General features: G+C 37.5%; 1 protein-coding gene across 3 annotated transcripts in view; it reads right to left on the bottom strand.

Moving 5' to 3' along the window:
• Positions 1–19662, bottom strand: part of LOC107091851 (triple functional domain protein) — a 118890-nt gene extending 99228 nt beyond the window's left edge. For all 3 annotated transcript variants that reach the window (XM_015386017.1, XM_015386018.1, XM_015386019.1), the window contains exon 1: positions 19453–19662. In XM_015386017.1, the coding sequence (XP_015241503.1) occupies positions 19453–19522 (70 nt within the window). In that variant the 5' untranslated portion in view covers positions 19523–19662. The remainder of the gene's footprint in view (positions 1–19452) is intronic.
• Between the last annotated feature and the right edge of the window lie 3412 nt (positions 19663–23074).

The raw sequence follows: 23074 nt of genomic DNA, 5'->3' as shown, positions 1-23074 counted from the left end.
TATATATATATATATATATATAAAATAATTTTTTTTTTTTTTTTTTTTTTTAAGATGATCATTTTCTATAACTTACTGGTAGCCTAGAAGGTGAAAAATGTTTTGAGGCAAAGAATGAGGAATGGTGAGTGATAGTGAGGGCAACAGTGAGAAAGCAGTTTCCAATGCACCAGAGAGACTCAAAGAAAAACGAGCACAATGGTCTTTCAGGACATGTCCTAGTTTGGTTTGGTCTCTTTACTCTTAAAAATAGCAGCGGAGACCCTTTTGGCTAATTCCTTACACTGTTTCTAATCAATTGAGTGAACACTCTATAGTTCTGGTGATACTATTCAGTGACAAACTTGAATTGTTTACACAGGCTGGTGCAACACTTTCTCTCTCCAATTATTTCTACACTAGCTGGTTCTTCCTCAGTCTTTACATTTCACAGATTTTTCCTCTTCTTTCTGTCCAGCGAGTTCTATGCAGACTTTCTCAACTCACTCTGCATCTCTGCATAATTATTTACTCACTCTGGGTTGTTATTTTTTCATTTTCAGAGATAAAAATGTGAAAAAGAGCAAACAGGATCTAACAGATCATAGCTTTCCAAACCCCCCTCTACATCCAACATACCTCCTGTCTTCTCCTTCTTTTCCATCTTCTCTCCATGTTTACCGCCTGCACCCTTTCCCCTCTCTGGTTCCAGCTTGTTTTAAGACGACGGCAACGAGGCAGCAAATTTCTCCCTCGGCTCACACCAATTAGCTGTCACGCCGGAGAAATTACAGAACGGGAGCGTGGCACATGAGAGGGGGGGAGAAAAGTGGGACAGGATCCTTTTTATAAACACGCGGAGAGGCGAGAGATTTGCGTACTGGAGTATGTGTGCTGCACATGTGTTTCTATTACTCCTGAGTGGAAAGTTAAAAGAAGCAAATCTTTGATTTTTACATCAGAAATTTTACTTGCTGACATTTTGATGTGCTTCTACCCGTTTCAACACTCTAATTTGTTTTTACAAACTATAATTTCCGGGTAAAAATATCAGTTGATGTCACAGTGCTGGTGAGAGAGAGCACTCACTGTAAAACGAGGTTTATCTCCATTCTAAAGCAAATACTAAAGGAAAAATAACCTTTTTTAAATCACATTCAGCATGTTATATTGTCAATCCCAACATTTATCACATTATGATGCTATAGTGATATAATAAGATGAAGATACAATATTTGCCCATATTATGATAACCATTAAGTTCAATTCATAAGTATCAATCGATATCATGTGCTAATCTTAAAATAAAAATTTTAAGTTAAATATAATCTTACAAAACACAACAAAAAATGATTTGACCATTTTATTCTTATCCTCTTAAGGGCATATCATTCAAAATAGCAATCTTCTAATTAAAAAAAATTACAGTAATAGATCACCAGTTAACTATAGTCTCCTACCTTGCGAATTTCAAAATAAAAGGTATTTTTTCTTTTGTATTAATGTAACTGGATTGTGAATATTTAATGCATCTAGACGTATTGTAGAAAACAGTAACTTTTGCATGTGTTCCCTTGACATTGCAGACCTCACAAAACTGACAGGTTTTGTATTGTTTATGTAGTCGTGGCAATGTTGAATATAAGGGTTAAAATATGGTTGAATCACACATGTAGTATATGTATTATTAAAAGAGATTATGGTTTATTTTATTGCACTGATTAAGTGAAACTTTTCTTTGTTAAATTATAGAAATAGTTTAGGTCAGGGGGTTTAAAAAAGAAATAAATAAATAAAAAACTTGAAAAACCAAAAGTGGGCCCAGCCAGTAAAATTTGGGAACCACTAAATTAGAGTGCATCTCCTTTCTCACTCCAGTCCCGGTGACAATGATCGTTTAAAGTAAGTTTGCTGTCACAGATTCACAAAGGCAAGCAAAACGTAAACACTCCTCCATGCAACAGTAAAGTTCCTTTACAATGTGGCCATGGACAAGAGACGTTCCAGGCTATAAAAAAAACAATTAATTGCTTTTAAAACCATTCTGTGATGAGACAACCTTGTACAGATCTAGTCCTACATTTCTTTTAAAATATACTCAACCACAATATGATCAATTTTTCTCTGAAGCTTGAAAACTTGTAAACTGTTCAGAAAAACTCATTGCAGTCCTTTAAACCTCTCCTTCCTCTGTTGCTCTGCCAGCACAGAGTGCAGATCTTGCAGAAGTAAAGTTTAAAAACGAAAGACTGAAATAAATTCTGTAAGAAAACAGATATTTGTTCTCACTACTATTTCTATACAATCTATGGGCAGTATAAATTTACTAACTCGGGTAATATTACAAATCCTTATAGGACATCCTAAGTGTACATAGCCTTAAGGGCTGGTTATCCTCCCGCAGCAGTGAGTTGAAGTGAGCTTGTCGCAGATATTTTTTATGTATGCCCAATATTGAAGCGTGGTCTGTGCTATGTTATTCCACGCCACAATGAAAGGGGACAATCAAGAACTAGCTGTGGGTCTAGATAAGGCGGCGAGGAAGTGGTGGCAAGTTTGTCCGACAAAGGAGGGACATGAGGGCCAAAAAGATCAGGGATCCAGGTGGAAAAGGGTCCCATTGTTCTCAAGCACCTCGCTCTTCTAGCTGGTCCATCTTCAGGAGTCGTTTTCATACAAACAAAGCAAGCTGGTAAGGTACCATACAGGATACGCAGAGTGTAGAGCGGATGTAGATTCGACCAATCAGAGGCCTCGTGTCTGCGGTAACATACAATTTTGAGAGGTGCAGCAGAGTGTCTGCGGAAGGGGTGGGGGTTATATCTGCGTTCACTGCGACACACGCAGACGACCTGGTTTCTGAGTATAAACCAGCCTTTAAGGCAGAAGGCTTTGGTGTCACCTGCTGTTTGTCAAGGTGACAGCTTCTGCATCTCTGTGAGCCACAGTGCTCAGTCATGACACTGGTCCTTATCTATTTTAAAATCATGGGTCACACATGGACATGAAGGGGTGCTGCTGTTGCTATGGTGACCATGGTCCCTAAAGTGTGAGCTAAAAACCCAGATCTACAACACAGAGAGCACAGAATCCCTCTTGTTGTGATCTGCACTCCACTTCAGATATGGAATTCTGGGAGTTGTAGGCAGAGGAAAAGATACATCTTGACCTCTTATGGCAAAGAAAATTTAAATATTTTTCACCTTGTTCATTATTTCAGCAGTTAAAAGAAAAAAGCTAATTAGTATCGATGAAGGCATGCATCGTGATACATTTTGCAGACATATCGGTTTCATTTATTGACTGAATTTGAGTAATTCTCAGGTAATCAAATGCTTTTTTTTTTTTTTTACAAACAAGAGGTTATCTCACAAAAAACAAAACACCTGACCTTTTTCTCTAAGCCTCTCATAGGACTGAACCCAAACAGAGAGATTTATCCAGAAAAATAAGGAGCAGATTAGATTAGGTCAGCATACATAATCCAATGATCTCCCACCTCCTCCATGCTCACAGCTAACACACGCCAACAGAGCTAAGGAACTTGCTCTGCTTCCATGCCGCTGCATGTAGCCTCTCTGACCTTTGTCCGGAAACACATCTGATACCTTCACAGTCGCCTCTCCATCCTACCACGGGCGTCACGTCAGCAACGAGGACGCCTCGGCGTGAGAATTGAACAGTGTTCAGTTTGGAGCACAAACTGGTTCTTTTTGTTCCACTTCAGGGATTCAATTACAGAGATGCACAGACAAGTTCCAGCTGACATCATACATGCTTTGGGCTAAACACAGAACACTGCAGATCAGAAGTTCTATAAAACGGCTTCGACCTCTTAATTCTGATCCAAAGCGCTTTGTTAGTCGAGCTCCATGTCTGTAAACCGACCAAGGATGAAGAATCAAGAAGAGAATGGACAAAGAAATAAACACTTAAAACGTTTAAGGCTGCAGCTATCAATTACTTTAGCAATCGATTAATCTATTTTTTTCTTTTAACTAAGATTAATCTAAAAATAGGTGTATTAAGTTAATAACATTTTTAAATAAATATTTGGAATATCTATTACTATTGCATTTAAAATGACAAAAACAGATGAAAAACATGTTTACATATACATTCAATATTTTTTTCCCCCAAAAAATTATACTTTTAATAAAAAACAATTGTGTATATTTTCAGTTTATAAATATTAATAGTTTATATTTGGAGATTTTAGTTCTAATTATTGCTTTAAGTGGGTCATTCTTTCAGCAAATGGCCTGTTTTAGACCCTGTGCACCTTGACTCTAAGAATGGTTTGATTCAATTATCAAAGTAATGACAATTAATATAATAATAGATTCAATCATGATTAAGCGGTTTATTTATCACTTAGCATACTGCTCTATTTTAGCTGTAGAACAGGAAGTATTAGCTTCAAAGCTAATACTTCCAAGCTTATACTACTGTTTTTCTTTTATTGTAAATAGCATGATTTTTTTCTCTTTAAATTGGCCTGATTCTGCTAAAAGAAAAAAAATACAGACAATAAATTTTAAGATTAATCTCATGTCACCTTTAATACTTTTATAGTTTAGTTTCACTAAAGTCAACCATCGCTCATATAGCTGGCTGATAATGGCAATGCTAAACAGTTTGCACATCAAGAAAACAAAGATGTTCAATGTTTTATGGTAAATAAAGTAAGTATATTTTTAAAGTTATGTAAATGCATAACCAATCAGGAGTGGATGCTGACTTAAACTAATCAGACTTGCGGTGGTTAACTTGGGGTCAAATATCCTGTTCTGTTCACCGTTTTCCCAGTTGAATGTTAAGGATGTTCAAAGGAATGTGTGGACAATTTGCTCCAGCTGATTTCTGCAGATGCTTCTCAAACATCCTCTTCACAGCAAGAGGTTTTCAGCTGGAGAAGGACACCATAAAAAAGGTTGAAGGAAATGCTGCAGGAAAAAAGATGGCAGCTGATCCATGTTTAAACAGTACGGTGTAAGTGTCGGTTTTTAATTCAAAGCCAAAGTTAAGATAGAAGATAAAACTATTAACAGATAGCATTTTTTTTTTTTGTCTGCATCTTTTGGTTTCTCCAAAGTTTTGGACTGTTATTCTTCTGAGGCTTTAATGATGGGATTTTTTTTTTACCAGTCTATTGTGGTGAAAAATATGCCTAAGCTCTTTATTAAACATTCATCTATGGCTCACAAAGAAAAATAGGAGATCCTTCAAAGAAGTCTCAGAAAAGAGCTTCCTCTGTTGGGAGATTAGGATTTGCCCTGGAGAAGGGCAAGCAGGTCTACACTTCTGGTCTTTTCTTGCATGTCATTCTTAGCATGTCATATTATTTGCCCTTAAATAAGAATCATTATAGCCATTTAAGTCTTCATGAACTGCTTTCATGGATTTTTGATACCAAGTGTATGCAGACTAATCCAGATTTTTCTTACTTCAAATCTGATTCCGACACACACTGCACTGTAAAATACTTTGAAAATCTAAATTTCAAGCCAATAGTGTTAATGGAATCCAGGACAAGACCTTCAAAAAATATGGATATTTTGATGGCAAAAATGAATGTCAATGTAATAACAAGAAATGAAAGCTTTCCCGAATATATTAAGAAAAATAACAGATGTGCTTCTATAAGAAATTCATGAAAAACACTGAGAGTGAAAGAAACACATTTCTACAAACCTAAATATAATTGTTAACTAGGCTTATTATTATTTTTTTTTTTTTTACATTCAACTATTTAATAGTATTTTTCACAGTTTTTTACATAAACAATGTACATAAAACACTTCACATTCAATTTAACATAACTTTAAACTTTTGGGTGGGAGCCATTTCTTTATTTTACCTTTGTCCCATCTGGTTTATCTAGTTCTTTATTTTTGTCCCTGTTTTTTGTCTTGAATGTTCTCCATTTCATCCACTTTTCTTCCATTTGAGTTTGCTGAAGTCTCAAATGATGTCAGTTTTTCCATAATGTAGTTTTCTTATATTATTTCACCTTTTTTCTTGACTTGTAAGATGTTTTTTCAACTTAATTGACAGGGATCAAAGGGATACATTTTTCTGCTCTTGAAATGATTATAGGAATTGACTGAATTCTAGGGACGTTCAGATCAAATACTGAAATCAGAAATCGGCCAGTTATCATCCAAACAATATATGTCAGAATGCACAGACCAAGATAAGTAAGCGGATGGACAGACTCTGCTTGTAAGTGTCTAGGCCACTGGTTAATAACAAATGGGTCAAAATGGGCAAAGATTATTATTCTGTTTGAGTAATATCACTGGATCAAGTCTTTTCTACCATTTCACATTACAAAATGAGTAACAAAAGTACCTGTGATTCATGCTGATATTGTATCAGTTAAGGAAATCCAGACTGAATAAATCTGCCCTAATGGATTGGTAGCTTTTTCAGTGATAACCAATGGAGGATTTTCTTCAATATCATGACCAATGTCAATATAAATATAAGTGAATCAAGAATTAAGAGCTGTTACATGTGAATTAGGGGTATTTATAGAAAAACTAAGTGACATGAAACACCACTGTAGAACTTTGAGAATATATATGCTGTACTGGCGAAAAAAAATACATAATTTCATTTAAGTCGTAGAGAAATCATATTTAAATGTCAAATCATTCTGCGCTTAAACAAGTATATAAATCTACTCTTTATCAGACCATATTGTCTCAAAATTTAAAAAATTCCTATTTTTAAAAGAAATCCTGTCCTTAAATCGTTATCTTATGCAGGCCAGTTAGTTATTATAATCTGTCAATCCAATTTTTTCGGTCATAGCATCTTGATTCATATGTCCCAGCTAATATACGCAACGGCTGAAATAAGAATCACTTCCTTTACTATTGAGTTGCGTCCCAGTGTTCACTGGGATGGACGTCTGTGTCTTCAGCAGGCGTAGAGCTAACAGAACTGGCAGCATTGCGAGGCAAGGGCTCAAACATGTACGACTATAAGCCTTCTACACCAAACCAAGCTTCTGCCACCCTGACGTCCTCTTCCAAAACATCTTCATCCTCACTTTCCTCCTCTAAATAAAAAATTTATGACAGAGGAGACTCATCCACGACCTCCGACACTAAACTCTCCTCCTCTTGCATGTTTCTCCTGTCCATAGCGTTCCTTGACAGTGTCGTTTCTAAGTCACCAATTTAGTGCTACTTGGTCCCAATGTAATTTTCTATTGGGAACCTACTAGCACTAAGTTGTTAACTGGTTAGCAAGATGCTTCCGACAAACCAGCTACTAGGGTTGTCAAAAGTATCGAAACTCAAAAAAGTATCGATACTGAAATGTTGTATCCGGATACAATACTCGTTTTTAAAAGTATCGATACAGTGCTACCACCAGTGGCACCTAAGCAGTCATTCATCTAAAGTGCAGAATAGAGGAAAATGCACTTTCAGAACAGTGTGTGATTGTGCACTTTTCAGTTTCAGACTTTTTTTTTCTAACAGGTGCAGCTGCTGAGAATTATTTTTGTTTCTTAACCGGTTTGGCTAGTGTCATTGCTATGTGTGCAAAGCATAGCCAAGGAAGGTTTTTTATCAATCTTGCTTAATATTGTGCACAGCATAAAACCTTTATTGTATTTATTTATTGTATTTTATTTATTAATGAAAATATTTCTGTTGAATTTTGGAGTCTTTGTTTTTATCCTTGTGGTATCGAAAATGGTATCGAGTATCGAATATTTTCCTTAGTATCGGTATCGAGTTGAAAAGTTTAGTATCGTGACAACCCTACCAGCTACAATCAAACTTGCTTGAGTATTTTCCGCCACAACAATCCCGTCCCTTGATAAACGACCAATCACATTCACTTTATTCACTCTTGTAAAGTCGTGCACCACTCAGGAGAATTCAGAACTGCAACGGTTGGAACGGCCGTTTTCCTCCGACTTTAAGCTTCTGGTGTTATCTTATGTTATCAATTATTATTGAGAATTATTAAGTTAAAGTCTTGTTTCTTCCTGCTTTTATAGGAGTTTGTCTCTATTGTCTAATAATTGTCTCCTGAAAGGATAAGTTGGTCTAAACAAATTCAAATGATGAGATCTACCAGCGGGAGGTCATATATAGTTTTCTCAAGGCTCCTTCAGAGTCAACTGAGCCTAAAGGAGGTCGGAAGTAACCCTTTTTTGGTAAAAATAGTTTCGTACAACTACAGGGATGAAATGTAATATAAGGAGGACAGGAAATCACATGTGTGGATTCACTATGGGACTACTAAACAGTGAAGTGGTGAATTGATTAGTGGCACTCCTGAGTCCTGGACATCCGCCATTTTAAGGTTATCCCACTGGGACCAAGCCAACCTATAGGGAGGCTTATATCTTTCTCATTTACGAATGCCTTGGGATTCCTCTGTTTCCTTCTTGGAAATGTCACTTGTGTGACCCAGAGTGTTAATTATAAGCATTTAGAAAATAAGCAGGTATTTGAACCACCAGGCAGACCAACTCAAATGTTTTAGAGAAATCCCTGCCTGCTCATGCTAATGTGCTGGACGTTTTTACTATGTGAACAAGAAATCCAGAGCAAATATGCTGCGGGATATTTATTCACACATGCCTGCCTTCCAGGCATCTTTCAGGGCTGCAACACACATGGGAAAAACAGGGGAGCTTCTCAGTGGTTACAGATTGTAAACAATCTGTCGAGAAGCAATTAAGCACAAAATCTATGCTGAACACAAAGCTGTGATCATTTGTATCCTCCCATCCCCAAAAAGGACAGGATGATCAGAGAAATCTGCTTTGTTCGACATCAGGTTTCAGCCTCTGCTCTGTGTCTGACTTGTCAGCTTTAAGCCTGGAGGAAACCTTCAACCGATGGAGCTCAATCAGTCTCCATCTCCTGGATCAATACCCATTAGTCTAAAAGAGCGACCGGGTTCGCGTCTGTGTGTGCAGACCTCATCCTGGATGAATGGGACCTGAGTCATAATCACAGGCTCTGGATCAGATTACTCCTTCCCTCTTCCTCATACTTGTGTGTTTCACTAGCCTTCCTGCACAAACACACAGGATGTTCATTCAAATATCACACAGCAAACATATGAATGGTAGGTCAGTGACCCGGCTGTCGAATAGGCAAAGACTGGTAAGGTTTTTAATGTTAATGTGTTCAGTAATCATTCGACCACCCTTATTTTTGTTTTGGTCATGTTAATTGCATTCTTTGCGTATTATAGAAAAAGAAACTGAAGGATGTTCTAATATGTTTTAAACAGCCTTGTTTACTTCAAGGTTTTCTTGTGTGTATTTCAAAGTATCACATATAAAAAGGATGGAAACAGAAACATTTAGAATTGTTTCTCTAATCATGCAAAACTGTTTATACTAGGGATGCATCAATTTTAAAACCTGGGTCGATAGTAGGGCTGAGCAACTAATTGCATTTGCAATAGTATCGTAATTTAGTAAAACTTAATTTATAAAACTGCAGAGGAACAAGATTTTAGTCACAACAACAAGATTAATACACTAGGTTTCTCCGTCCAGCCGTGTCCAGAGCACGTATCATTATCAGCGACCCCTCACACCCCCACCATGGACTGTTTTCTCTGCTGCCCTCTGGGAAGAGGCTTCGAAGCATTCCATGCAGGACCAGCAGGTTCTGTAACAGCTTTTTCCCCACCGCCATCAGACTGATAACATCACACCTAATAGAATTCAACTCAAATGTTTTCTACCGTTTCTTTGCACCCTATATACTTATTTATTTTTGCACTGGTCAGAACTTCCACATCAATGCCTTTTTGCACCATGTCTCTCACAAAATGTTTACATTTGATCACCGCTGCTCTTTATGAATGGAAACGTTCCTTTTCTCTGCTGCTCATTCACTCTCTGAAAGCTGTATAAACAAAAAATTCATTTTGTGTACACTCTGTGTATACAAGATGACAATAAAGTTGTCTAAGTCTTAGTCTAAGTCTTGAGGTGGCGGTAATGAACTTAAAAGTGGGTTTGCAGCCACATAGAAGGAAAGAGAGCTGCAATTAGCATGCAGATCCATGCATGCTAAATTTTTCATGCTAATTTTATAGTAATGTCCTGAAACAATGGACTCTGCACAGGCCAGCTTTCAAGGTCATTTGAAAACTGAAAACCTGGAGGGAAACATGTCTAAATGCTCATTTAACTTAAACTACAAAGAAAAATCACTCTCAAACTACGGCTGATTTAAACATGATACATTCAAATTAAAAAATATTTTTAAATAGATCAACAGGACCTACAGAAACCTAATAAAGTAAAGACATACAAATAAAAGGAGAAAGGCAACAAGGCAGGAAAAAGCTAAGAATAGAAGAGAGGGAGAAATAAAGCAAAAAGAGGGGTACATAAACTATTAAATAATGATTTGAATATGTCAATCTATTAAAACTTTTTTGCACCATGTCTTTTTGTTTTGTTTTGTTTTTTTTTCTCCCTTACAGTTTACATTTGATCACTTCTGCACTTTAAGAAATGGAAATCTCATAAGGACCTCAAAGTCAACGCTATTCCAGACCTTTTTAATTGAAAAAGTTTCCTGGATGGGAAGCAAAACCTCTTCAAACTTGGAAACAAAGTCCAGTGGATTGTTTTTAATTTTCTTTTTTTGGAAATCTCATAATAACTGTACAAAACGAAATTTTGTTTTGTATAAACTCTGTGAAACAAAATGACAATAGAAGTTGTCTAAATCTATGAATAATTCTAAAACTGAAAATACAGAATCTAATTAATGAGTATATAATTAATAATATGGGCCCCAATTAAATATGTTAATTTTATTTTACTTTATTACTTTATGAAGTTTTTTCCTGATATAACTATCTTTTTTTTTTTCAAGGTACATAGAGACATAGAGAGTTTCTCATCCAATGTGTAAATAAATGCCAACATGTTTTTTAAACTGGTTACTTTTATCAAAGAGAAGCAGCCAATTAGACATCAGGTCTCTATGGAAGCAATCAAGCCCCTCCTCTTTGGCTTTGATAGATAGGTAACAGTTAAGATTAATTCATGGTGTGCCAGAACACCAGGAACATCAAATATTTTAATACATCATAAAATAATAATGTTCAATTCCTAAAATAAATTATTTAATCACACAATTCATATATATCTTTATCAAATAATTTATGGGTGTATTTCAAATATTACACATTTAAATAATTATTTCCTTATTTACTGTATTGTGGCACTCGCCACCCTCCATAGAAGGCAGAAAAAAGTATATAAAGGTCAAAATCATTGGACAAAAACTTAAAATCCTTTTTCCCCTAAATTTCCTACAATCCTTAAATCAAATTCTCTACTTTTTAACACTTTCCAGACTACATTTGATCTGGCTTTATTGTAAAATGGCACCATAAAAATAAACTGAACTGAAATAAAAGACAAATATCGAATAGATATCCACTAAATGCAGCTTTAGCCATTCTGCTCTCTATGGAGTCCCCCTGAGGAAACTAAGCAGCTGATCTAAGCTAACAGAAGCTAATCAATCAGGATATCTACTCAGGGAACTAGCCAACATACGACTGATTTAGTTTTAGTCCTTAAAACATCTACAATATGGCTGTCCATATGTTTTAAAATTGGATATATGTTCCTGCTGAAATTCTTCTGTAAGGATGAGGAACGTCAATCATTAAATACGTCTTTGTTACGATCAGAGCAACCATGTTGGAAGTTAACTTTAATGACTGACAACACAACCAAAACAAAACTCCCTTCAGCATAGCAGGATGGGAAGCGTCTAGCAGACCCATAACACTGAAATAAATGATACAGACATAAAAAAACTAAAATAAGAGGAAATGCTCAGACAGAGGGTATGGTGGGAGAAAAAAAGCAGAAATCTGAGATGACAAATGATGAAGGGATGGAAAAAAAGGAATGTATGAGGCCTGATATGGAGAGAGAAAAAGCAGCTTGAGGCAAGAACCACAAAATTATGCAAGTCATGACAAGACTTTTCAAATACATGAAGAGGAAGTTCACAAGCAAAACAAAAAGAACCCCCCCCCACCACCACCACCACCACCACCACCCCCTTTAATAAAAGTTAGCAGCTTATTCACACACTAGTTTCACAACCCGAATGACTGACTCTGAACTAGATACTCCAACAAACGGCTTTCTGTCGTTAAGCACAAAGTTCACTTCCCGGCCAGCCAGGCTGAAGAAAGAGAAGCTTTTATAAAGAAGCCAATCAGCAACGTTAGATTTAAAGCCTCATCGAATCAGCTTGGTTTTATTTTATTCAATAGCTAAGAGCATACATATAAAAACAAGGCAGCATTTCTTTGGAAAATTCAATAGATCAGTTGGAAACATCAGAACAAGCTGAAATCAGCGCTGTTGGAATATCTTTAACATTTTGTCATCAATCTAGGCTGGATTAACCAACGTTGCACAGCAGACATGAAATAAATTATAATCCAAAAGAAATATACTTAATATACTTTGCATACACATCATGTGTGGTACTATATTAAAATCCAATGTTTTCAGATTTTTTAGCTGTTTTTGTACCATTATTATAGATATTTGGCAGCGAAGACTCAGTGCAGCAATATGACCACCATTTAAACATCTTTGTCTCACTCCAATACAAAAAATAGTAAATTTTATTCTTATGAGATATTTAATAAGAACTAAACATCCTGTTCACAGATTTGCTTCCTGAGTGCCATTTATCAGCTTCTACTGTAGTAGTTACATCATCGCCATAAAAAGGCATAAAAACATTTGATCTGCAATGCTTTGGAAGTTAATAATACGCTCTAGGTGCGATAAGGAGCTGTTTGCAGCACACCTAAACTTACAGATAGGGTTTTTGTTACAAGAATGAGGTGATATCCATACGAATGTAACAATACAGGAAAAATAACTGCATCTCCCACAATTATTGATGTGCAATTAACAAAATCGCTTCTCGCCTTCATCAATGGGAGGAAGCACAAAGATCACCTCAATACGGATACAGAGTTTCCCTCTGCGGCTTATTATCTCGCTCAACACAAAACCACTGGAGTCAAAGGGTGCAAGTCAATACACTGCATTCTCCTGCTTGTTTACTGCACCTCTTATTCCTTTAAATTTGACATTTCACCAAAGTCCAGAGCAGGACAGAAAGTGCATTAGGATTGATTTGCGTTTCTTTGTACAATAAGTTCCAGTTTATACAGAAGTGCATATTTTTTAGCAACTCATTTTAGGAAACGAAGCTCATTCTAAGTAGATTCCTTCGACAGGGAGTGGAATATTTCAAGAATTGATTTAAATTATTATGGCTTACAGATAATGAAATCTAAAAACTCAGGGTCTCAGGAAAATGTAAACATCTTATAAAAGTTAAAATACCAAAAACAGATGTTAGATCCTATTGACCTCTTGCTGTCCTCCTAGTCTGGGTCAGTAGGTGAAGCTGTCATGGTCCAGTCTGCTGACTGGGCAGACATTCAGTCACTCTGACATCCTTTACAGGAAGATACGCCACACAGTGCTCAACCCAAGAAGAAAAAATTGAGTCGAAGGAAAACTAATTGGGAGGAGAAAGTGCATCAGCAACTGCAATAACTAAAGCTAAAGGAAAATTTGTTCAAGAAGTTTTTCAACTACATTAATGCTACGTTCACACCTAAAGCAGCAGGAGCAGCTAGTTTACATGCAAAGTCAATGGTTGAGCATCAGGAGCAGTGCATTTGAGCAGCTGAAGCAGCGCGTCGTGAGCTTCTGAGCATCTGACGCGCAGAACGCGCTGTGAACGCAGCAGCTGCTGGAGTTGGAAAAATTGATTCGCCAATTCAACCAATCAGAGAAGCTGATCTGGGAGCTGGCAGGGAGACAGACGCTTCGCTGATGATACAGATCACTATGATCACTCCTCTGAAACAGTTTATCAACGTCTAAATTAACTTAAAATGCCGAAATCTGACAGTAAAACATGTTAACTGTTATTGTCCTAGTGCCTGCAGTTTGGATTACGTACATGAAAAACGCCTTCCACGAGGAGACGACCGGGCCATAGGCTGCTGTTGAATGGGATTCTAGTGACAGCGCACTGTATACTGGGGTCTGGGTGGCTCTGACAGAAATAATAATTGAAGGCAGGATGGTAATCTGACTGAACTGACTGCACAGATAAAGTTTCCAGGTGGACTGTCTCACTTAGAAACATATTAAAACTACTTTTTACCCACTGATCACAGCATATATAGCTGCCATTGTTACAGGCAAAGAAAGGATAGGGTAGCTCGGCCCAACACGCATCAGACCCACATTTTCCCCCGTGCAGTTAAAGCAGCAAAGATGCTTCTGCTGCGCGTCAGAACTAAACTCGTACAAGCATCAAAAATGAAGCAGCACAGGCGTTTTTGCTGCTCATAGCATAAGAGCCTCAACCCACTGACGACTCCGATCCTGAACCAGAAACACCAGCAGCGTCATAAATATGGCTAATGAGACGCAGAACTGAACTGGTGCCTCTTCTAAACTTTTTTGTTCCTAAAAAAGTTTGCAGGTTTCTTTGGAAATGTATGGTCATAAAGCCTGTGAGAATAATAGAGGATCCATTTTTTAATTAATTAGAATCTGAATTTTCCAAAGCCAACTAAAAAACATACCATTTATCTAGAGCACTCCAAACTATAGGTGCGTTTTCCATCAACTTTGACCAATATTTGAAGTATTGCATCAAAAAAGTGTGATGGAAGTTATGAAATATTTAAAAAAAAAAAAAGAATTGAAAAAAGCTCGCTTAAATTTGCAAATAAAATAAAATAAAGTGATTCTACAGACAGTTGAGGTGGTTTTTGAGTTTTTGGGAAACACAGGGTTAATGCGCAAAGTAGAATCAGCTTTGATGGGGGCTATAACTAACGATTATTTTGCAAATCGATTAATCTGTTGATTACTTTTTCGATTAATAATGGGATAGTCTTTTTGTTAAACTAAACCAAGTGAAACTAAAACTTGTCCACTTGATGAGTTATGCATAGAACATATTGACAAACTAAAACTTGCTAAATGTTTACATTTTTTTTTTTACAATTTTGGTATAATTACTGCTCTAGGTGGGTTCCTCTGTCAGCTAAAGGCACCTTTTACCGTCTCTATAATACATTTAACGATTAATCAATTACAGAATTAGCTGAAGATTACTTCAATGGTCAATTAATTTAATTAATGGTCTCAGCCCTAGCTCTGATGTAGCGAACTTTTACCTGATCAGCTGTTTCTGTTGTCTGCATCTTCCATGATGTTCCTATTATGCGAGTAAACCAGGCAGGAAGCAGCATCATCATTATGAGCCGACATGTTCAGGTAAAAACACCCTACCAGACAGCGACATTCATTAAAACTTTCCTCCATTACTGATCTGTGGTCAGTGCTGAAATGCTGCCTGTTTATTACAACAATGAGTGAAAATGTAATGGACCATGATGTGTGGCGACGTTACTCTTTGCGTTGCTCGGTTAATTTGCTTTAAACCAAATGGAAACACAACACATTTGCATTTCCTTTTTTTTTTTTACTTTTATAAGTTTGCATTTCAGTTGGATGGAAACATGACTAATGTCCTGCGGACAAGTTTTATGGTTTTATTTTTCAGCAGCACATTTCACCAAAGGTACTGATAGCTGGTTTAGTGACCATAGTCTTACTGTGCCTCATTGGCCAAGGAGGATCTATTGAGGATTGAGAAGTGGAAGATCAACAATACAGATGATTGTTTGTTTGTTTATATAAGTACCTGGGTTTCAGGAAAAAAAAAAATATCATCTGATTTAAAACACAAAGACGACTTCTCAATTTCCATATTTTAAATAAAATAAAATATCTTGATTGAGAAATAAACTATGTTTACACTGAAAAGAAGTGAATGCCTGGTGCCCTTTAGGTAGCCTGTTTTTAATAGTGCAAATATTTCCTCCAGTAACAAATGTGACCTTTTGGCTGAATTAAATAACTATTAACTCAATTAAAAGAGCTTTCTCAAGCTGAAGCCTTTAAGGTACTCAAATTTTAAATTACATGTGATAAGTAGGGCTGCAACTAATGGTTATTTTGCAAATCAATTCATCTGTCTATTATTTTTGAGATGAAAAGATTAATAATCGGATCAGTTTCTGGATAGAGCGTATTGACAAATGAAAAAGTTTTTTTTTACTTAAATGAAAAATGTTTACATATCTTTTTTTTTTTTTACAATTTTGGTATAATTACTGTTCTAAGTGGGTTGCTCTTTCAGCTAATGGCACTTTTTAGAATCTCTATACTCCAGTGAATGAAGGGCTGCTTAATTTTGTAGAAAGCGAATTCATAATATCCTTTTTCAGCCTTTCAGTAACAAAACTGTCCATATAAACTTAAGCTGCATCTAACAATTAGTTTGCAAATGGATTCATCTGTCGATTAGTATACTGACAGATGAAAACCTTTTTTTTTTTTTATCTTAAATGCAAACGCTTAAAGGCTTACATATTTTTGTTACAATTTTGGAATAATTATTGCTCTAGGTGAATTCCTCTGTCAGCTAAAGATATCTTTTAGTCTCTATACTACAGTTAACAATAAATCAATTACTAAAAAATTAGTTGACAATTATTTCAATAATCGCTTAATCACGATTAATTTCATTGTTTCAGCCCTAGCTCTGATGTAGCGATTTTCTACCTCGCATGATTTATCAGCCATTTCTGCGGCATCTTGATGTTCCTATTGAATATTGTTTTAAAAATCAATTAATCACGATTAATCCAAATCACTGTTTCAGCCCCAATGTAAACACAATGTGACTTTGTTTTTTAATGTCCAAATAAACTTACGGTAATTTAGACATTTTGGCTTTGACTGAGACACCTGTATTTCTCCACAATAACAACTTTAAGAACCCTATTGCGGTCTTACTTCAAAACCTAAACAAATAGTAAATGCTAGTGTTACACCGATGCCGATACCAGTATTGGGTGGGACCCTGATCCAGCACTAAAATGGTGGTATCGATATCAGCAAGTACCAATAAATAGGGCACCGAGACCATTTTGAGAGCCAAAAGTTTATTCAACTATTGTAAACCATTCCAGGTAGGCAATAAAAAGTTCTACTGGATTGACTTTGTATTTGTCTTTTTCCTGCTTCACAAAGGTAGGCAGCAGCTTGACAAAGCCATGATGGCAATTATTTTACATCCAAGTAGTATGCAGTTCTTTATATATACACACATTAATTTCAAATAAATGGTATAGCTATGGTATCGATATTGGCAAATACTGCAAAGCCAGGTGTCGGGGCGAAAAATTGGCATCTGCGCAACACTGGTCAAGTAGGGCACCTGCTCCCACCCATCCTCACCACCTTCTACAGAAGCATCATAGAGAGCATTCTGACCAGCTGTCTCACTGTGTGGTGTGCAGGCTGCAGCGCCTCAGACTGGAAGAAGGTGAGAAGAGTGGTGAGAACAGCAGAGAAGATCATCAGGTCTCCTCTTCCCTCCATTAAAGATATTTCATCCCAGCGCTGCGTGTCCTGAGCCCATAACATCAATGACCCCTCACACCCCCACCATGGACTGTTCTCCCAGCTGTCCTCTGGGAGGAGGCTTCGAAGCATCTGATGCAGGTCCAGCAGATTGAATACGTCCTTAAAAATGAATGAACGTAGAGCCTCTTCTTGCTCACGTTTTAACAAAAACCTCAAGTCTAATTGTTCCAAAACTGATTCCAAAGCTGAGTCAAACGACAACTGTTCAATAGTTGTTGCCATCTTCCTTGTTGTGCTTTCTCCAGCGTCGCTCAGCTTTGTCGTCACACCCTCAAAACCCCGCCCGCTTTGCATCCAGAAATTCAGAAGACATCTCTGGATTGTGATTGGCCCGCCAGTTCTAGGGCCTGGGGCATTGATCGAAGCTGGAACACTGGCAGGCAAAAATGATTTTGGCCGCTGGCAGGTGGGGCTAGTTCACTAGGCTAATTAGACTGCTGAGTATTGTATAAAGTTGTATAAATGTTGGAAACTGTAACTCATATACAGTCCTATGTTTACATTTATCAATGCAGCACTTTAAAAAAATGAAAATGTCTTGAGAGCTGTACTGAATGCAATTGCTTTTTGTATAAACTTTGTGTGTACAAAATGACAATAAAGTCTGTCAAAGTCAAAATAAATGCTATTTCTCATGAATAGGTTTGTTTTAATACACCACTCTAAGCTAACCTTCCTTTATAGTTTGTTTAACCCTTTAAAAGTGTCAAGCAAACGCCCAGCTCACAGTTTTCTCTATGCTGCGTTAAATAAAGATATAACCTACATTTCAAATCATAACCTGTGTTTATAGGACCGCAGAAATCTCCATAAGGAGTTGTGGAATTCCCATTTTATGAGCCATTGTTGCAGCCAGTGCACAGACTACAGGCCCACATCTGGCTCCCACCACCTAGCATACCTATCTATTAGCATATTAGCATTTTATTACACAGTACGTAAAAATAAACGTTAAGTGCATGCTACTATAGTCGTTTTATTACAATAAGACAGAAGCTGACGTGGGGAGGGAAATGCAGAGCTAAGCTTCGGAAGCTATTTGACAAAGCTAGCTTTGGCTGTTAGGTGCACACCCAGCTTCTATGTGCCACGCCATGTATTGTTTACATAGCCTGTGTTCGCTTTGACAGCATGGGAAACAACAAACAGCAACACCAGCAGACTGCATTGTCCTTAACGGACACGCATTATCTACATTTCCTCTGAACGCACACAAAAACATGACATAAAACAGGCTGGTCCGCTCCAAACCCAAAGCTAGCTGGGCTTAAACTAGCTAGCAAGCTGTAGCCCAGCAGACAGGATCCATCAAATCTGTGCCAGTTGTCATTAGCTTCTCGGCTAAAACTGAAAAAGCCAATCCTTCAATCTTTACAGATTAAACAAGAACTTCAATATCAGACATGTTTGTAGAATAAATATTCAACCAGCTCATGAGTAAAAGATAATACATCACTTATTAAAAACTAGGCTAATCCTGAGTAGCTTTAAAAACAAACATTTCAGACAGAGTCTAAAGACTACAGTTTTTTTTTTTTATTATTTAACTTTTAAGTGCTCTCTTTTAAGTTTTACGGTTTTTTACGGTAATAAGCTAACAACTACAAACTCACAGTTTTAAGCTAACTCAGAAAGTTAGCTATATAGCAAACGCTGAGCTATATTTCAGGGTTAAAAAAAATAATAATTCAGGAACGTTTTAGAGATATAAACAGGAGAATTGCCCTTTGTTATTAACTCTGTGATAATAAAGCTAATGTGTGCTAGTTACAGAGAGTCCAATTTCTACAGGAGAGCTTCTAACTGACAACACGGATGGGGGACAATGTCCATCCCGTGTGTGGACCAAACATTCCCCCTCACTGCTTCACTCATTCTGGGCTTACCGCTCTTTAAGAACACCTCTATGTCCCCGGCGTCCTTCGTGGTTTCCTCCGCTCCTTCCCCGGAGCTCATGGTTGCTTCGACCAGATCCGGGAGCTAACTGCTAACCTCCTCTGGATAATAGCTCCACAAAAAAAAAAAAAAAAAAACCGACAAAAAAAGATGGCACACGGTCTCTCCCGTCCTGGAAAAAATAGCGTCATGGAAGCCGCACGGAAGGCTGCGGGGACTGGTGAGCGTTAGCCGTGCCATCTGCAGNACGCTTTGATTTTTGTGGACAACAACTATGCTTCGCTTAACATACGTCACGCACTCCGTTGCTCTTATTGGTTGTAGGTCTATCCAATTGAGTACAGAGGCATTTTTTTTTCCTGGTTCATTCGAAACACGCCCCATAATCACAGCTCTATGGAGCAGTATCAGACTCATATTCTGACTAGAATTCGTGCACAGACTACAGGCCCACATCTACGTCAGGCTATCAAAACCCCGCCCGCATTGCATCCAGAAATTCAGAAGACATCTCTGGATTGTGATTGGCCCGCCAGTTCTAGGGCCTGGGGCATTGATCGAAGCTGGACCACTCGCAGGCAAAAATGGTTTTGGCCGCTGGCAGGTGGGGCTAGTTTACTAGGCTAATTAGACTGCTGAGTATTGTATAAAGTTGTATTAATGTTGGAAACTGTAACTCATATACAGTCCTATGTTTACATTTATCAATGCAGCACTTGTATAAACTTTGTGTGTACAAAATGACAATAAAGTCTGTCAAAGTCAAAATAAATGCTCTTTCTCATGAATAGATTTGCTTTAATTCACCAAACTAAGCTAACCTTCCTTTATAGTTTCTTTAAACCTTTAGAAGTGTCAAGCAAACGCCCAGCTCACAGTTTTCTCTATGCTGCGTTAAATAAAGATATAACCTACATTTCAAATCATAACCTGTGTTTATAGGACCGCAGAAATCTCCATAAGGAGTTGTGGAATTCCCATTTTATGAGCCATTGTTGCAGCCAGTGCACAGACTACAGGCCCACATCTGGCTCCCACCACCTAGCATACCTATCTATTAGCATATTAGCATTTTATTACACAGTACGTAAAAATAAACGTTAAGTGCATGCTACTATAGTCGTTTTATTACAATAAGACAGAAGCTGACGTGGGGAGGGAAATGCAGAGCTAAGCTTCGGAAGCTATTTGACAAAGCTAGCTTTGGCTGTTAGGTGCACACCCAGCTTCTATGTGCCACGCCATGTATTGTTTACATAGCCTGTGTTCGCTTTGACAGCATGGGAAACAACAAACAGCAACACCAGCAGACTGCATTGTCCTTAACGGACACGCATTATCTACATTTCCTCTGAACGCACACAAAAACATGACATAAAACAGGCTGGTCCGCTCCAAACCCAAAGCTAGCTGGGCTTAAACTAGCTAGCAAGCTGTAGCCCAGCAGACAGGATCCATCAAATCTGTGCCAGTTGTCATTAGCTTCTCGGCTAAAACTGAAAAAGCCAATCCTTCAATCTTTACAGATTAAACAAGAACTTCAATATCAGACATGTTTGTAGAATAAATATTCAACCAGCTCATGAGTAAAAGATAATACATCACTTATTAAAAACTAGGCTAATCCTGAGTAGCTTTAAAAACAAACATTTCAGACAGAGTCTAAAGACTACAGTTTTTTTTTTTTATTATTTAACTTTTAAGTGCTCTCTTTTAAGTTTTACGGTTTTTTACGGTAATAAGCTAACAACTACAAACTCACAGTTTTAAGCTAACTCAGAAAGTTAGCTATATAGCAAACGCTGAGCTATATTTCAGGGTTAAAAAAAATAATAATTCAGGAACGTTTTAGAGATATAAACAGGAGAATTGCCCTTTGTTATTAACTCTGTGATAATAAAGCTAATGTGTGCTAGTTACAGAGAGTCCAATTTCTACAGGAGAGCTTCTAACTGACAACACGGATGGGGGACAATGTCCATCCCGTGTGTGGACCAAACATTCCCCCTCACTGCTTCACTCATTCTGGGCTTACCGCTCTTTAAGAACACCTCTATGTCCCCGGCGTCCTTCGTGGTTTCCTCCGCTCCTTCCCCGGAGCTCATGGTTGCTTCGACCAGATCCGGGAGCTAACTGCTAACCTCCTCTGGATAATAGCTCCACAAAAAAAAAAAAAAAAAAACCGACAAAAAAAGATGGCACACGGTCTCTCCCGTCCTGGAAAAAATAGCGTCATGGAAGCCGCACGGAAGGCTGCGGGGACTGGTGAGCGTTAGCCGTGCCATCTGCAGACCTCCATCTTGGGGGAACGTCACTCAGAGAGGGGGGCACCGGGTTCCTCCGAGCAGAGGCGCAGCCACAAGATTCTTACAAGGGCGGCCGAAAGCAGATAGGCACCAGAAGCTCAGGGTCAATCTGCACTGTTCCAACAGGAAAATTAAAAGCACAACATCCATATTTTCTAAATAAAGACAAACTATACTTTCCCACAGCCTTTGCAAACAAATAGACAAATAAAGTGGAATCTGCTTATAGTGGTCACGATATAGTAATCAACCGCTTATAGTGTTTAAAAGGCTTGGGACAGAGTTATTTCTATACAAGTGCTGTTTAAATAATTTGTTTATTGTAATCAATAAATCCGCTTATAATGTTCATATTTGGCCATTTTATGAATGTAAACATGTGCAATTAATTAATTAATAAGTGGATCGAAAGTGATGCCAGCACTCCGGTGTCAGAGCCCGTGACGGATGAGAACATCATCACGGAGGTACAAGAGCGTTTTGGTGCGAGTACCAGTGCTGCATGCAGGGGGATGAGGAATGCAGTTTGCAGACTGGTCTCCTGCATGTTGGTTTAAAAAACTTTGACCTTTTACATCGTTTTGAAAAAGAAGTGAACTCTGTGTTGGACGACACTCTGATCCAGGGAACCATGGATAAATATGTTAAGTGATTTCTTAATGCAGCGCAGCAGATCCGCACAAAACAGACATAGGCTAGCTTTAATTTTCTGTAGCCTATGCAGTTACATGTATCTTCTATGCTGTTGTTCAATTAAATTGTTTATTTCAAACTTCAGACACACAAAAATGCACCGGCGGCACCAGGCTACCAGAGTTATGTCTGCGCACAGCGTAGTATACTGGATTTAAACTTGCATTGTACTGTAATAAAATTCAGTAAATGCAGAAGCTATCCGTTTTATTTCATTTTTATTATTTTAGATGCTATTCTGCATAAAAAATAAGTGAAATAACGGTAAATTCGGATATAGTAATCAACCGGTTATAGTGTTCAAATTGGCTCTGGACCAACATGACCACGATAAGCGGATTACACTGTATATAAAAGGTATAGTAGATAAAATTCTTTCGGGTTTGAGTTTTGGGCGAACATCTTTTCCATTGTCATTACTTACTTACTTTTATCAGTAATCATTCTGCATAAAATTGATATTTACAAGTACAAATACATACATAAATAGATTTTTTAATAAGTTTTTTATTAAACTAGTTATTTATCTATTATTTTACTGAAGACTCCTAGATGACTTGCAGAGACTTGATTTTGTCTTTACCTCATATAACACAAAATCTAGTTCTGAAAA

This window comes from Cyprinodon variegatus, unplaced genomic scaffold (assembly GCF_000732505.1).
Source record: "Cyprinodon variegatus isolate N-32 unplaced genomic scaffold, C_variegatus-1.0 Scaffold354, whole genome shotgun sequence".
Lineage (NCBI taxonomy): Eukaryota > Metazoa > Chordata > Actinopteri > Cyprinodontiformes > Cyprinodontidae > Cyprinodon > Cyprinodon variegatus.
Note: the sequence above shows the minus strand (reverse complement) of the source record. Positions and strands in the feature narration are given on the sequence as shown.